Source organism: Hypomesus nipponensis, chromosome 7 (assembly GCF_054491055.1).
Source record: "Hypomesus nipponensis isolate SF chromosome 7, ASM5449105v1, whole genome shotgun sequence".
NCBI lineage: Eukaryota > Metazoa > Chordata > Actinopteri > Osmeriformes > Osmeridae > Hypomesus > Hypomesus nipponensis.
Genome location: NC_140367.1, coordinates 12,349,389 through 12,367,493, shown reverse-complemented (window position 1 = coordinate 12,367,493; position 18,105 = coordinate 12,349,389). Strand labels below are relative to the sequence as shown.

Genomic DNA, 18,105 nt, shown 5'->3' with positions numbered 1-18,105 from the left:
TCAGCATCTGTCGCTCTGTGTGCGTCTTGTCTGCCTGCCGGCACAGCTGCTGTAAAGCCCTGCTGCTGACAGGCCGCTGACAGACTCCCTGGTGTAGGAGCAAGGGCCGCCATTTATCACAGTAAACAATTATGTGTTTAACACCTTGAAAGAGGGAATCAATTGAACCCATTGTCCACGCGACAAATGTGCTCACTGTGTGCGGAAATAGCAAAAAAGGAACTCTGCCACAAAGCAATTATTAAATGAGAAAAATGTGACTGAGACTGCAACATCTTATCAACCTCCCTGACACACACACACACACACATCACAAACAATGTAAGTAGTTTATGACTGGCGACCCCCACTTCTCTCATTTTTCATTCCATGAAAAACCCACACGACGATTAACTCTGACATCGTCAATCAGCGGTCTATTGAAAAGAGGCTTGTTTACGTCCATGAATGATGACATGACCAGAGGCAGAGGGCTCAGCTAGGTCTCGCATGTTTATATGAAACCTGACAGATAATCACATCCTGCACTTTCCAGGCCATCTATTTTACGAAGGAACAGCTGACATAGCTTAGAAATACTTCAACACTAAACCAGTTACACAGATATAACTTGTTACTTCACTATAGCAATGGTGGAACGTTAATGGTAGAAAACTTCAACAGCTTCTCTCTCTCTGTCTCCATTCATCTATCAAATTGATTGATACACTACTTTAAACAGAGTATGGACTGAGTGGGCTATACCATATCTGTTGGAATCACTTGGCGTTATTGTCTCCAGAGATGCTGGAGCTGCTGTTTGCTGGCTGACCTTCCTAGGGCTCCTCCCTCCCCTGCCTCCAGGGCCCCTCCCTGGTTCTCATCCCCCCAGCCCCCCCTCACCTGTTGGTTGACGCGGCAGGGCGAGGGCCCATGGTGGATGAGGATGCGGACGATGTCCACGTCCCCTCGCCAGGCAGCCAGGTGGAGGGGGAAGCAGCCCTTGCTGTCGGCCACGTTGGTGGAGGCCTCAAACTGGAGCAGCTTCAGCACCACATCCCTGACCAGGGAGGGGAGGGAGAGAACAGGAGAGAGAGAGAGAGAGAGAGAGAGAGAGAGAGAGAGAGAGAGAGAGAGAGAGAGAGAGAGAGAGAGAGAGAGAGAGGGTAGTAGGACGGAGGTAAGTGAGAGGAGAGAGTGAGTGAATAACCACATTGTAATCGTATTGGTCACACAATGAGATCCGTGCGGCGGTAGGGGGGGACATATTTAAAATGTCCTTTCACAACTGCCTCTATTTGCTTGTTTAGTGATATTTCCACATCTGGAATAAAAAAGTGAGACTTTGGTATTCAAAATGTCAGGGGAGGTCAAGGAGTTGAGAAGAGATGATGGCATAGTATCTTCTGAAGGAGAAGGTTCTGGCTCTTTGTGTCAAAACACTCCTTTACTTGAGTCACTCCCGTCCCTTTAAATAATCACTTCAAGCAAACAAACAATTGAAGGATTCCAAACCAAACTAAAAAAACATGCATTCCTGTGTGTGGGTTTTGTCTGGTCTCCACTGCGTAGCTTCAATTGGCTGCCGTTTAAAGGCTAATTGGTGCTTCTCTCTTTCTCTCCTCCCTAACTAAAGTCTTCTCTAAGTGTGTGTTGGTGACCTACATTTCACTTCAAGGCTGTACTTTTCTCTGTTGTCCTCCCTCCTCCCCTCTTGGTTGTCAAAAGAAGGAAATCCACATAATTGCCCCCAAAACACAGCGCTAATCCGTCAGTTCCGTTCAAGCGAGCTAGCGCCTGGGCTAATCTTCATCAACCGGATGGAGGGGATTTATTTGTTGGCCCAGGTAGAGACAGTTGCGTTGCTGCTGTGTCTTTTGTGCATGCGCGCGCATACTCCACATGTTCACAAACACACACGTATGCAGGTGGCACATACATGAGATCTTAATCAAACACACTCAGAGTGCAAGCATGCTGATGCGGTACACATCAACACAGGGAGTGCACTCAGAAAAACACAGCGATACGTCATTTGCTGGGATATGGGGCACTTTTATCACTTGAGAGAGGCGACATTTGGATTTCTGAACAGGAACATATGACATTCGAAAATGAGGCTATGTTTGCTTTATTTACAGAAGATTTTGAATGTTAAATGTTTGTATGTTATCTTCTATTGCACAATATGCACTATAAGCAATATAGCATGTACTGTATGAAACTGTAGAATAACCAGAACTGAATACAGTACATTGAAAATATATATATATATATATATATATATATATATATATATATATATATAAAGTATGTAGTGGCAGGACAATAATTTTTTTCTAGCAGACGCAGAAAAAACATCCAAAACTATAATTCATGTCTTTCCAGGATCAACATAACCTCCCTGGATGGAGCAAAAACAACTAAAATGTTCGATGACTCCGACTCAAAAAAGGATTATGAGTCAAAAGACAACACAAGTAATGATGCCTGGATTCTGACCCAGCAGATCTAGTAGAGTTTAAGATAAGATAAGATAATCCTTTATTAGTCCCACAATGGGGACATTTGCAGGATTACAGCAGCGAAGGGAGGGTGCGATCTACAAACAGGAGTAAAAAAAAAAAAAAAACATAGTTCAAATACAACAATGTAGCTAAATAAGTACAATGATAATATGACAGAGTACTTAAATAATATAATAAATAATGTTTGGTGGTCTACTGGGAGCACAGCTGCTTGTACTGCCTAAAGTAAAAGACTGAATGATCAGCACCTGGCAACCAGAGACCTGAAGAAGAAACAGTGGTCTCTTCTACGACCCCCAGGAGTCTGGGCTGTACCACTATTCTGACCAATCAACACTAGCGACTCATTGAGCCTCCTTACTCCTGGACCGTCATAAACGACCCAGAGAAGCCTGGAAACCACCTTATTAGCCACCTTAACTGTCAAATGTAGACCAAGATAAAGATAACTATGAAGGGAAGTCCCCCTGGTAACTCCAGCTATGGGTGCTACCCCAGGGGGAGGGGAGAGAGGAGGGGAGCACTGATAGGGGAGCAACAGAACGGGGAGGATGAGTGACAGGTCACATGTCCACTGAGGGTCAGGTGGCAGAGGAGGACAGAACCTGACATTTACCAGAGAACTGAGATAAACTATCTCCAAGACAACAGAAGGTCAAAGTAAATGACCTCAGCTCTACCCAGCACTCACTACTGTAGTGGATGACAAGAAATACATGTACGATTGTAGTTTTATGTTAAGCTTCATGAGTACTTATAACATCTGTTAATAGACTGATGTAAATGCATATATTTTAGTTCTTTATATATGACTTATGTACAGATAAAACAAACACAACTTCTGTGTTGAGGAGATTCATGATATTCGGTGATTTGACGTTTGTCGAGTTAGTTACAGTATGTGTGTCTTGTATTACTTTATAAGAAATATTGCATGAATTAATGAATGAATGTTCATCAGTGACTCACAAAGAACATTATACCAGCTGGTTCCAATGACGTTCTAAAGATTTCACGCAAACATATGCTGTTGATGCACACGCACGCACACGCGCACACACACATCGAAAAGAGCTCACCTGTGTCCGTTGAGCGAGGCGTGGTGCAGGGGCGTGTATCCTGAGCAGTCTGAGCAGTTGACATTCAAGCCCTTCCACATGCTGAGGAGACAAGACACACACACAGCAGGAGTCAAAACAGTGCGTCACAGAACAGCAACCCTACCAGCCTTCTACACTCATCTTTCGTCAAACTTGCTGAGTATTTGGTTTCTGCAACCACCTGCAGTACTGCACCGACACCTGAGCAAGACACTTTTGTGACTGATAGAGAATGTATTTTTGGAGGGAAAGCACTTCAGACAGTCAGCAAGGAGAGGTGCAAAAGAAGAAGAGACGCCACCCAAAAAAACAAGACTTGACTCAAACGTCACTGGGACTAAGTAAACTGTAAGTTACAGGAATTAATTTTGGTGGTGAATATTGCTAGGCCACTCGATGTTTTATACAGTCCTTTTTCTGTTGCTATCATTTGATGACTGCCTTTGTCATTGGACAGTCCACTGTATACATTAGCAGCACAGGATGGCCCAAATGTCATGATGAATGAATGTATACATTCTTCTGTTTGAAATGAATGATTTATTTCAGGATAGAACAGGGCAGGTTATTGTATATCGGACATACACATACATAGCACAAATACACACACACATGCACCCAAGGTCACACAAACACACACACACACACTGTGGCTTCCCCAGAGAGTCAGAGCCTTCCCAGCCCTCCCAGCTCCGGGCACAGCAGGGCACGCCGGCTCACGGCCAGTTCGCGGGGGGGGGGGGGGGACAACGCTAACCTGGTTCCTGCTCCTGCGCAGCTGCTATCAAGCCTCACGGCTGCACAGGGCTCAGGTGAACACAAAGCCTGGAGGCAGGGGAAGATGAGAGACAGCGAGCGTGGGAGCAGACGGCACCAAGACCTCAGTCAGATAAAGTCACGGAGGACCGTTGTTCTATTCTGTCTTCTGGATTGTATATGTTTCAGACCCGTGTATCTCGATGGTTGTCGCAACAAACACACACATTGCATGTAACCTTATTTTTGCCTATGGACTGCACATTATTTTTCCTTTTCCAGCTGTGAAAACAGACTGTATCTACCACAGCACAATAACAGGTAGAAGGGAGGCCCAAGGTTTGCTGTATTGTACTTTTGGAGCGCACAAACACACAAATCAATAGGACATGTCTGGTCGAGGTGTCCTCAGGGTAAACAGACATTGCCCTAGAAAACTATTCATCACAGCAGGGGAGGGTGGTTCCTAGTCACTGGACACAGAGTCATAAAGTCTGAAATAAAATCAGAGCGCAAACCCAGGCTATAGTCTATCAGTGTCTATCGAAGGTGCTAAAAACAATTCAATATGGCGAGCATGCTCAGAAACACCAGACCCCTAAGACACGGACAAACACGTCTATGAATACCCTACAGCAGATGTATGTACTCTTGAGCTATCGTGTTCCATATAAAACACACACAGCACAACAGACTGTAGTCTAACGGGCTGAAGGGGACAGAAAAGCCCAGACAGATGACCCGATCCCACTGCAAACACTGCAGCTATGTATCGATGGGTCTGTGTGTGTGTGTGTGTGTGTGTATGTGTGTGTGTATTAAATATGCACCCGACCCCCTCCAGCACTGACCTAGTCCGGGTGACACATGGGGGGGGGGGGGGGGGGGGGGGGTACAAAGGAAGGAAGTGGGAGAGGGAAATGAAGAGGGCCCGGGGTACCACCATTGACAGAGAAAAGGCAGAATGATGTGGCCAGATGATAACATGCAAACACGAATTCACAAAAGCAAATCCTTCACCACCCAACTCATGCAAGTGCTCTTACACACACGTGTTTGTGTGTGTGTGTCATAGTCATAGTGGTGTTCCCTGGTCCTTGAGTTCATAACAGGCTGTGCGCCATAGTTGAAACAGCAATTGATGAAGCTGCTTTAAAAAAAGGGGAAAAAAAGAGGTGTTCCTTTTAACACGTACACGCCTGCGAAAACAGACGCCGTAACGTGAACAGAACAGTTTGCTGTTCATTTCCTGTTCATTGCAGGCCTGCTTTTCACCTCATAACGAGAGGCATACAAACGACTCCTTTAAAGAGAAAACCAAGATGGCGCCACTGATTACAGCGAATACCAGCAACCAATTGACACCCAGGACGATGCCTCGCTTCCTTATCACATGCCGATCCATATTCTTTTCTGTCTCATGTTGAATTCCCAGCGTCTGTTTCCCATGTGCTATTGTTCTCTATTCTCCCTTAACGGAAGACGGCACAAAAGCAAAACTCATATTGAATTAGCGAGTTAGTCGTGAGATGAGATAAAGCAGAAGGGGTGCTTGTGGAACTTTCAGCACGACAAAGAATCCGTGGGAGATTAGACGAATATGCAGAAACACATCCTACCCCAATTAACCTCAGACACATAAGCCCCTGTGTACGCCTTCTCTTTTTCTCTCTCTCTCTTTGTCCTCTCCATTTCTCTTCAATTTACCATGTCAATCTCAGTATTTGTCACCCCCCCCCCCCCATCCCCTGTATTAGAATCTCTCACTCTCTCCTTTTTTTACAGTCATCTAAAGGTAAGATTTGAAAGAGTTTATTGGAGGTTACACTGCAAGTGTACAAGAGAGACAACTGCTACTCCCAAAGGTGGAGCTCCCGGTGAAATCTAGCATGTTTCTCAGATTATGAGCACATCCGATTCCACTGTGAACAAAGATTGCCAGTTGCATACGACTACTCAAGTTTTGCTTGAGTAGTCGTATGCAAAACGAAAAAGGAGTAATCCTTCTTAGGTGTCGCCTAACCTCACTGTCACTCCATGAACCATCTCTATCGAAGCCGTCTTCCACGTTCATATTCAAAGAGCGACTCTCGCCAGCACAGAATTGTGACAAATGTTGATCTAGAGTGACGTAAAGGTCGCATACATTTCTATTTGACTGTTCAGACTGAGGTCACCTAGCAAAACATTTTATGCACGTGGATGCATGCATCCAATTTAGGACCATATGAATGACCCAAATCAGAATTGAAGAGATTAGATTCCATGTGATTTGTGCTGTTCACACTGTTCTGAATAATACTGATAGAAGTAACATAAGAGGAATAAATACTATTAGGGCCACTTCTGACTACATAATGTGAATGTATAGAGAACGCAAAAAAATATTTTCTTCATATTCTTAATAATATTCTTAGCTCAGTAAAAAACAATAACTTAGCAGGAAATCAAACAGGAAACAATATTGAAGGAGCTCACACAGGTGTATTTGACACCTAACTGATAACACGAGACAGGAAGTGGGCCTTCTTCATTTCCTGTTTGTGGAATATAGATTTCTTTTGCACCACCTTTGAGAAGTAAACAGCATCGCAGGGTCACATCATTTAACCTGACCTGTTGAATATAAATTGCGTACACATACACAAACAACTCAAAGCCACTGTGATATCATGCAAAACTGTTATTGTACCACTGTAATGCAGTGTACAAGCAAAGACACACAAACACTGTGACAGGTGCTGGTATTTTGGTTTACATGGTCATTTTTCTGTTTACAGATCCTGAAAGTGCAGAATGTAAACTTTCAAATGATGTATTATGCATTGAATCAGAAAATATCCCCCATCCATGCAATTTGCATATATTTTACATTTTAGTCATTTTATCCAGTCATCTTATCCAGAGTGACTTACAGTAAGTACAGGGACATTCCCCCCGAGGCAAGTAGGGTGAAGTGCCTTGCCCAAGGACACAACGTCATTTTGCACGGCGGGGAATCGAACCAGCAACCTTATGATTACTCGCCCAACTCCCTCACCGCTCAGCCATCTGACTCTCTGCATAGCGCTCCAAAAAATGTATGCATGACACCGTCACCCTGACTGTGCCCACCGCCCTCTCCAACCTGGATAAGGCCCACATAAGGATACTGTTTATAGATTACAGCTCAGCATTCAACCCATATGAGCCCAATAAGCTCATTCCCAAACTCAGGATCCTGTGTTCATCAATGATGACATCTACCGGTCCAGGCAGTAGGACTTGGCAGTAAAAACTGCCCAAACGCATCTCTACACCCTGAGGAGACTCAAGAAGTCTGGCATGTCTGCCAAAAACCTCACCAACTTCTACAGGTGCACCACTGAGAGCATTCCCACCGGCTGTAGGACTTCCAGGTACGACAGCTGCTCCACTGCTGATCGTAAGGCCCTCCAGAGGGTGGTAAAGACAGTGGAGCGTATCATCGACTGCCACCTCCCATCTGTGCAAGCATCTACCACGCATGAGGCCTGAGAAAGTCACGGAGAATCCGGAAATATTACAGCCACCCAGCCTGTGGACGGTTCTCACTGCTGCCGTTTGGTAGACATTACCAGAACAACCAGGCATGACCTACTAGGCTCACTGACAGCTTTTTTCCCCCCAAGCTATCATTCTTCTCCACAGGCAACTTTAATCTGAGTGACCACAGTGATCATATGATCCCCTCAGTGTAAGCTCTATTTACTTCCTAGGTCCAAAGTTTATCACCAAACTCTAACGTACATTCCCTATTAAAGACTATCAAAACGGTTTATTAGCAGTCGGCTGGGAATCATTGGTCCATCAATGCCTAGCACTTGATGGTTGACTTAATGAAGTGGGTAGGTTACACAGACCTATATACACGTGGACATGTACAAAGATAGCTACTGTAGAATATTCCTTCTAGGGTACAGCGTGTGGTAATGGAGTTTCTATCCTTCAAAGGGCATTCATGACAATATCGTACCCCATCAAGGTCTTGATAGCTACTGTCTCCTGGCTGTAAAGGCTTAAGTCAAATACATAAATATAACTTCTGAAAAGTTCACCAAGTGACATATTGACCCTAGAAAGAGAGAAGTCATCTCTTACTGAAACTCATCCTATCACATCAGCACTCTGACACTTTGATTCTATGTAATACTCTATTGTCTATATTCCCCTTCTTTACGGGCTCTGGAACTGCAGTAAAGTGTTTCATTGCTATTTTTGTTGTTCTTGTCATTTGAGACTGATTCACAAATATTTTGAATGCCTACATAGCTGTTGCCATGTCCAAAGAATGTCATTGTTCAGTATGACCTTGGGTTTTACTGTGCACTGTACACAAATAAAACAATGATTATTCTCCGCTTGATTATGTATTTTGGTATCATCTGTTCAGAGTGGAAGTGGGGAAGCCCATCAATCGAATTATTTAGCCTATTGTACTGTCTGCAAAATAGTGTGCACATGAGTGTGTGTGTGTGTAATATTATGCAAAATTCTGCAGCCCACCTGCGGATTTACACAAGCCTACATAACTGACACTGCTGTTTTCCCAAAAGAAGCCCCTCTCTGCATCCATCTCTCTGTACGTCTCTCTCTCTGTCTCCATCTCTCTTTCTCTCCTTCCGTCTCTGTTTCTCTTTCTCCCACAGTCTCTCTTTATCTCCTCCTTCGTCTGTTTTCCCCCTCTATGTCCCTGTCTCTCTCAGTCTCCCTCCATCTCTCTCAGATAAGATTCTCTCAGATTTCCATGTGCTTCTGAAGCAGACAGCACACGTACTGTACCCACACAAGGAAACACATGTACCTGCAGTGGAAAACACAAGTGAATGTATCCCCACACACATGTACACTGTATACATTATTGACATCAAAGGCTCCTGTCAGAATACAAAGTAACATGCACAACATGCAAATCAAATAAAACATCAAAGGATATTTACAGTCAGTGCAGAGGGGCTCAAAGCTACATTTATGCATATATGGTATAAAAACACACACACACACACACACACACACACACAACTGTATGCTAACACATCATAGAATGTGGATATGAACTGACTGCAAAATGCAAGAAAAACGAATGCAATGTATTCCCCGAGCATACAGTACAGCCTACATGTTACACACACATATATACACACACACACACTCATAATACACACTCAAAAGCTATTTATAAGACAGCAAAACAGGAATTTGCCCACTTTGACCATGTTATGGAATATCATTCAAACTTCGACGCGAGGCTAAAGTCATTTCTGCTTCAATATAATACACTACAGACATACTGCTCAAACACAAACAAGACACACACATCTATCATACAAATAATAAAACTGAGATCGTAAATTTGCCAAATAGTAAGGCACAGTTACTGTGTTTATTTTATGTTTTGTCAACTTTGAGGGGCCAGATTCAACAGAGAAAACATTGATTCCTCCAAAGAAAATTGTGCAAAACGTTGAGGCTGCACCAAGAATACAAGATTCAACCAAACAGTACTGAAGATGTTAGAATGGAGTGAGGATGAGAAGCAGACAGCGATGCGATGAAAAATGTAATCCAAATTGAAGGTTAAATTCTCCAACACAAAATCCAAACATATCCCATACAGTTTTAGGTATAGTCTCACTCTCCGATTCAATATTTACACACTATTCATTATATTTAGTACTTTCTATTTTATATCCCAGTTCAATCCCTGTGCACATTAAACATGATCTAGTTCAATCTCATAACACTGATGTCAACAGTTATAAATAGTTTCCACAAATTGTAACTACCACATGAAACAACAGTAGTGCCTTGCTTGATTTTTAAAATGTGTATACATTTTTTATACAACAAATAGTTCATGAAGTTCAATAGGGATAATGGAAATGTACTATCCATTCAAATCTCGACAAATACGGTATAATAAACAGACTGTAGAATAACACTAATTAGAATAATCGTAGAATAAGTGTATCAGTTATCAGTTACATAAAACACCATCTTGCTTCTGTGCATTGCATCCCTTACATGAAGTAGGCTACTCAAATTATGTAAGAATAACATTACCAAATTCAAAACGTTACTGATATTACGTATGTATTGCTTCAAAATTATTTCCTTGAAGTAGCCTAAAGTGTTTATGCCAGGTTGGTTATAATCACAGAAAGTATGATAAGAGGGGCATAGTTTCCCCACCCTAATTAAGGGCTAAAGAATAGATATTGCTTCTCTGTGAAAGTGCAGCCAGTACAAGAGTAAATAAGAGATGATGAAAAGAGACCAGACCACAAACATTCCCACTTTCTGCGTATTGTGTCGCAGGAAGACAGAGACAGGGTTGGGGGTCTAAGCTAAGCACTCGTCTCCGTTACTCAAGACTCACTGTCCAGTATCCGTCTTCAGGGTCCAGTGGAATAACCCCCTTCCTGTTGATGGACTCACTGGCTACTACCAGTTACTCTGCCCCTCAACCTGCACCTCAGACAGTAGTAGATCCTTCCAGAGGGGATGCCCTGCTTTCCCAAAGCAACAATATAACAGTCAAACATTTCTGGATTGCTAGAAAACGTCTTCCATCGGAATCCATTTCTCCACTGTTAACGAATGGATTGTTTCTCAGTGGAGGTGCGGCTAGTTTGAGAGTAGTTATGAGACCGGACCTCCACATTAAAAGGAGACTAGACCCTCCTGATAGTCCACAAACACCCCCACCGTCTGGGGCCTCTCTTTTATGGAGAGGAGGACCACAGAGTCTGCATTTGCCCTAATGTGCAAATGTTCATCATTAAAAGTCCAGCGGCCCATCCTCTGGGCTCGTTGTGATTGTCCCCTTACTGATGATGGGCTGTCTGGCCCTTCCTCAGTGAGGTGAAGTCCTCTTCATGTGCATCTCTCCAGGACACGTTACAGTATTACATTGCACACATTCAGTGCATCCCCACACAAAGACATATGTATTACATATTTTATGTGTAATACAAAATACAATACTGCGTCAATGACACTGCTTTCATACCATGTCAGAAGGATAGCCTGACCAACACTGTGCTAAATTTCCCTATACGGGTCATGGCCAACTAAGGATTAACAGGAGATATAATGAGAGGGGCTGAGTTTTTACCTCCATTGTTAGTACTAGGGCTAAAGAATGGATAAAGCTTCTCTTTGAAGGTGCAGCCAGTGTAAGAGTAGATATGACACCTGGCCTCCACATCATAAAAGGAGACCAGACCCCCCTCGTAGTCCACAAACACCCCCACCTTCTGGGGCTTCTGTCTCAGGGAGAGGAGGACACCAGGTCCAGCTTCAGCCACATACTCATTTCCATCAGTGAGACTCACAGTCCAGTATCCATTCCCAGGAGTCAGTGTGATGTCCCCCTTTCTGTTGATGGACTCTCTGGCCACTCCTAAATCCCAATCAGTCTTCCCCTCAACCTGCACCTCATAGTAGAACCTCCCTGAGGAGAAGCCCTGCTTTCCCAGGACAATTACACATGAGTCAAACCTTTCTGGACCGTCAGAAAGATGATTGCGTTTGTCCCCATCTCTCACTTGTTTCCCATCCGCAGATAGAATGAGATTGGGATGTGCGGTATCAGGGTCCAGAGACACATCCGCTTCATACAGCTGAATCCTCTTCAGCTTGACTTCAGGAAACTTCTCCATCTCTTTATCCAGAGTCTCCTTCAGCTGAGAAACAGCTCTTCCCAATGTACCCTCATACTGATCACCGTGGACACTGATCTCAGACCAGTCCTTGGTGTGTGGAGGGGTGCTCAGGGATGGGAAGCTCTGGAGCAGGTGGAGGTGGTCCTCAGTGTGTGAGAGCTGCTCCAGCTCAGTGCTTTTCCTCTTCAGCTCAGTGATCTCCTGCTCCAGATCTTTAATCAACACTTCAGCCTGTTTCTCTGCTGCTTTCTGCTTCTCCTCAATCACCTCAATGAGCTCAGCCTGGCTTCTCTCAATGGAGCGCACCAGAGCAGTGAAGACCTCTATGCTGTCTAATATCTCTTTATGTGCATCTCTCCTGCTGATCTCCAATGAGTGTTTGATGTCCTTAATCTTCTGAGAGTGTATATGTATAATCTTACACGTTTCCATCATCACATCTTCCAGTTTAAACTTAATTTCTGTATATTCCACCTCTAAAGGAACAGCATTGTGAGTCTGGTGGTCTGTGTTGACGCACATCAGACAAACACACATCTGGTCAGTCCTACAGAAGAGTTCAAAAAGTTTGTCATGCTTCTGACACATCCTGTCCTCCAGGTTCTTCACAGGGTCGATCAGCTTGTGTTTCTTCAAGGCTGCAACTCTCTGATGAGGCTCCAGGTGAGTCTCACAGTAAGAGGCCAGACACCCCAGACAGGACTTCAGGGCCTTGAGCTTGGTACCTGTACAGACATCACAGCACACTTCTCCAGGTTTGGAAGGGAACTCCTCTTTCCCTCTAACATTCAACTTCTTAAATTTCTCAACAACATCTCTGAACATTGTGTTGACCTGAAGATTTGGTCTTCTGTAGAAATCCTTCTTACACATGGGGCACTGATACTGTTCATTGTTATCCCAGTGCCTGGAGATACAGTCCTTGCAGAAGTTGTGTCCACATGGAAGGGATACAGGCTCAGTTAAAAGGTCCAGACAGATACAACACAGGAACTGCTCTTCAGAAAAAAGACTGCTGGGAGAAGCCATATCTAGAGAGACCAAAGGTAACACCATAAAGCATTTCCTGGAACAATACGCTTTTTAAAATGATTGTATAACTTATAATCATTAACTTTATAACTTTGCCCAACAATGTCACTCAACACTATATCTAATGGCCATATCTACAGGGATACATTTAGGTTGTTAGGGCTGCTTTAAGAAAAGCATCCAAGGTTCAATGAGCCAAAACTGCACCTCTTTTTTACTGAAAAGAATGGGGGTACCCATCCTAGATTAGAAACTTTAACATGGCTGCCCGTGTGTTGGTGAAACCACTCCACAACCACGACAGTAGGTTATTACTGACAGCAAAACCCCTTGGAGTTTATCGCTTGAATAAGTTACAAGTAGTAAGAATTATCTTCTAAAACGAAAAACCTACCTTGCTTGCAATTTTCTTACATTTTGAAAACGATAACAGAATAAAGCCGTACTGATCCGCTAATGCAAGTCGATTGACTAACTTGTCAGTATTTTTTTGTTCGCTGAATCTGTAAACCCCCAAAAAGTCGACAGGAACAGAAGAAGCTACATTGTTTATATGACATTTGGGGAGCTAAGCAAACGCTTATATGCCGATATTTCTGCTACTGTACCTTCTTCAAATTTACACCAGACAAATTACAGCAGGTTGTTCCTCCCTCGTATTGCGTAGGCCTGTGTGTGTGTGTCCCTCCTGATAGAAAGTTAACCCTTAGAGACACACGGACACAAATATCCCTCTCTCTTTAGCTCTCTGTTTCGCTTGAGCATAAATAATTGATCAAAGTTAATCGCATTGCTCTGAACCTTTTTTGGAGGAAGGAAGATAATATCATGAAACTTGATTTCACGAACAGAGATGTTTATCAATAAGTAAACTTTTGGTATGACTGATATTTCAAACTTCATTTAGAAGTGTTTTCCCTTCATGAAAACACATATTTCTAATCTGATATGGTTTCAAATTACAGACGCATTCAAAGTGTAAGAATAGGCCTACTACCGGAAAACTACGACATGACAAATGTCACATTTTCAACAAAGGGACATTTTATTTTTGCATTTTTTATATGGAGACTGTCCAATGGAGGAGTGGATTGAGAATATATAATTTCTTCTGTACATATTTGCCTTTGCTTCACATGCCACAATCTTTCTTAGAGCAATCCCAGTAGATAGAGGTGCCAAAATATAGTTCACTAACCTTCATCACTTACAGACACGTCAAATTCCCAGAACCAAAAGGAATATTTTTACTTGCTTTCATTTTGTTATCCTTAAAGAGGCCATGTGGCATTCTAGATTCCAGAATATATATATTATTATGTAAGGTTTGACATTGTTTATGTTTCAATATTTTTTATTTGTAAGAAAAGCAGAAAACAGCTTATTGATTTGTAGAAACAAATCAACCAATAGTACAGTGGAATAGGCCTTATGGAAAAACTAAACCATTCTAAAAGAAAAGATGTGTTGACCCCCATTAGAAACACATCTGTTCATAAACCCTAATCATATCACATTACATCTAGTACCAGGTGTATCATAAAATATCCAATCATTAACTAATAGTCTTCATACATAATACACTATCCAGTTCCTTTTCACAGGTTACACAGTTAAAACGCTGTTTTGACTGACAGATGAATAAACTCACCTCCATATTGCCCTATTCCACAGCTACTTGTTGAAGTATATTAATTGTAATCAGGTTTCAAAACATATCTATGTTTTTCTGTACAAAGAGTCACACTGCATACATGAATTGGTTCAATGAGTTAATCTGACATATCACATTAATCTGACACCATTCTAGGGATGCACCGAATCCAGATATTTGGGGTTCGGCTGAATACCGAATCCACTGGTTAAGGTTTGGCCGAATCCGAAACCTAATATCGAATCCTACTACCATCTTCAGTCCATTAACACAGTAAACACATTAATGAAGTAAACAACGTCCACAGCAGTTCATTTTTCATTTTTATTTTTATTTTACTGTAAAAAAAAAAAGAGAGAAAAGAATAGGCAATATTACGCCAGGAAGACAATTGGGAAAAACGATTTTGACAATTACCATATGCCTATTTTTACCTTTTCTCAAAATCCAATCAATATCCTAAATATTAGCCTTTAAGATTTATTGAATTTCTTTAGGATGTTTCATACGCAAACGTTTTAACAGCGGAGATGTTGTCTATTGTTTAGGGTCCTTGCCACGAGACAAAAAGGCATTGCAAACTGAACATGTGGCTCGACTTGAATCGCTTTCTTTTGATTGAAAGTACTTAAAAAAAAAAAAAACTTTTTCTGCTGACGAGTTCCATTTTCACATTCTCTCAGCCTACTGCATTGAACGGTCCACCTACGTAAACACTTTCCCGTAATCAATGGCGGCGTCATTATGTCGACGGGAGTAGTTCAAGCTTAGGGTTCGGGTTCGGTGGAAAATATACAAGGTTTGGCCGAAACCGAACCCCGTCAAAAAAGCCAATATTCCGCCAAATCCGAAACCGAATCCTGGATTTGGTGCATCCCTCATGTTGTGGGGAAAACATCACACTGCTGTAATTATGAAGATGGAGAAATGGTTTTGAATGAATGAAACTCTTGGTCACCTTTTTACTGAAAACCAGATGTAAAGCTGTTGACTGATTAGTATTACCACTAAAACATACAAGACATACAGGCCAAATGTGGAAGACCAGATAGATAGAGTTTAGGTGCAAGAAAGAGAAGAGTATGTGTAGGCCTCTCCCATGAAGGACTACAAAGCCAAGATATAGATAGTACCAATGATAAAATATCAAAAATAATGGAGAACAAATCTATAAGCAAATGTCTGGAGAAAAATTTGAGTCACACTCCGGGGACGACTCATGTTTGTTGGAATCAATCCTTTGTGTTTGATTCAAATAAACACTTTGCATCATACTTTGCTGCCTTTTCCGTGCTGTCTTAAATTTTGATATTGGTTAATAACTTAGATTATTAATTCTCCGACACTACACCATTCTAAACATTATGCTGTATGAGGTCACAGGACATATGATGAGAGGGACAGAGTTTTCACCACCATCGTTAAGACATGGATTAAAGAAAGGATATAGCTTCTCTTTGAAGGTGCAGCCAGTGTACGAGTAGATATGAGACCTGGCCTCCACATCATAAAAGGAGACCAGACACTTCACACAATCCACAAACACCCCCACCTTCTGGGGCTTCTGTCTCAGGGAGAGGGAGACACCAGGTCCAGCATTAGCTGTGTAATCATTTTGATTCCTCAAAGACAGAGTCCAGTATCCGTCCCTAGGGTTCAGGGTGACGGTTGACTTCCTGTTGACGGTCTCTCTGGCCACTCCCATATCCCACTTAGTCTTCCCCTCAACCTGCACCTCATAGTAGAACCTCCCTGAGGAGAAGCCCTGCTTTCCCAGGACAATGAGACTCCGGTTAAATCGCTCTGGATTGTCAGGAAGATTGTTCCAGAGGTCTCCATGTCTCACTTGTTTCCCATCCTCAGACAGGATGAGTTTGGGATGTGCTGTATCAGGGTCCAGAGTCACATCCACTGCATACTGCTGAACACGCCTCGTCTTATTTTCCAAAAATCTCTCCATTTCTTTATTCAGACTCTTCATCAGCTGAGAAACACCTGTTTCTAGGATCCCCTTATACACATCACCGTGGACACTGATCTCAGACCAGTACTTGGTGTGTGGAGGGGTGCTCAGGGATGGGAAGCTCTGGAGCAGGTGGAGGTGGTCCTCAGTGTTTGAAAGCTTCTCAAGTTTAGAGCTTTTCTTCTGCAACTCAGTGATCTCCTGCTCCAGATCTTTAATCAACCCTTCAGCCTTTTTCTCTGCTGCTTTCTGCTTCTCCTTAATCATCTCAATCACCTCAGCTTGGCTTCTCTCAATGGTGTGCAAAAGAGCTGTGAAGGCCTTCATGCAATCAAATATATTTTCATGTGCATCTTTCTTGCTGATCTCTAATGAATGTTTGATTTCTACCACCTTCCGAGAGCGTATCTTCATCATCTGATTCATTTTGGCCATCATAACGACCATCTTAGCTTTCTTCTTCTTACTCTCCTCCTCTAAAGGGACAGCAACGTGAGTCTGGTGGTCCGTGTTGACACACATCAGGCAAACACACGTCTGGTCAGTCCTACAGAAGAGTTCCAACAGTTTGTCATGCTTCTGACACATCCTGTCCTCCAGGTTCTCCACAGGGTCGATCAGCTTGTGTTTCTTCAAGGCTGCAACTCTCTGATGAGGCTCCAGGTGAGTCTCACAGTAAGAGGCCAGACACACCAGACAGGTCTTCAGGGCCTTGAGCTTTCTCCCAATACAGACATCACAGCACACTTCTCCAGGTTTGGCATGGTGACCCTTTTTCCATCTCATACTCATTCTAAATTTCTCCACAAGCTCTCTGAGGGTCGTGTTGACACGAAGGTCCGGTCTTTTGTTGAACCTCTCTTTACACATGGGACATTGATACACGTCACTGACATCCCAGTAGTTTGTGATGCAGGCCTTACAGCAGTTGTGTCCACATGGAGTAGAAACTGGGTCGTTAAACACATCCAGACAGATAGAACACAGGAACTGCTCTTCAGACAGCAGATTCCAGGAAGAGGCCATAACTAAAGAGACCAAAGGTAACACCATAAAGCATTTCTTGGAAAAAGTAGTTTCTTTGATTATAATTCTGCTACCAGATTCTGGTTGACACATGAACACATTTTGAACAATCTACCGAGCAAACTGTAAATTGAGAAAACTAGATGACGTGAAAAGAACTGAGCTGTTACTGACTCACTAAACTGATGTTTACTTACTTGTTTGTATTTTTACAGCTGTTGAATCTGTTCTTGAACTGTAAATCCAAATGAAAACTACGATTACAGGCTATAGAGCTGTGGAGCAGTTCCTTGCATACCGACAATGCATGTCCTTCAGCTTTCCTTGAATGATACGATAAAAAGTTGCTCCTCCTTGTTCTCCTCTTCCAATTTATTTTGCA

The 18,105-nt window shown here is 42.7% G+C and overlaps 2 protein-coding genes across 3 annotated transcripts in view; both read right to left on the bottom strand.

Annotated features, from left to right (window-relative positions):
- anks1b (ankyrin repeat and sterile alpha motif domain containing 1B) overlaps nt 1–18,105 on the bottom strand; it is a 184,383-nt gene that overhangs the window by 129,168 nt on the left and 37,110 nt on the right. For both annotated transcript variants that reach the window (XM_084702070.1, XM_084702071.1), the window contains exons 2-3: nt 3,587–3,667; nt 883–1,039 (exon numbers count right to left, since the gene is read on the bottom strand). In XM_084702070.1, coding sequence (XP_084558196.1) covers nt 883–1,039; nt 3,587–3,667 — 238 coding nt within the window. The remainder of the gene's footprint in view (nt 1–882; nt 1,040–3,586; nt 3,668–18,105) is intronic.
- Nucleotides 9,766–17,750, bottom strand: LOC146276851 (uncharacterized). Its single transcript, XM_084701993.1, has 2 exons — nt 16,084–17,750; nt 9,766–13,114 (listed from the first exon to the last, which is right to left on the bottom strand). The coding sequence occupies exons 1-2, from the start codon at nt 17,748–17,750 to the stop codon at nt 11,455–11,457; spliced, it is 3,327 nt and encodes a 1,108-aa protein (XP_084558119.1). The 3' UTR covers nt 9,766–11,454.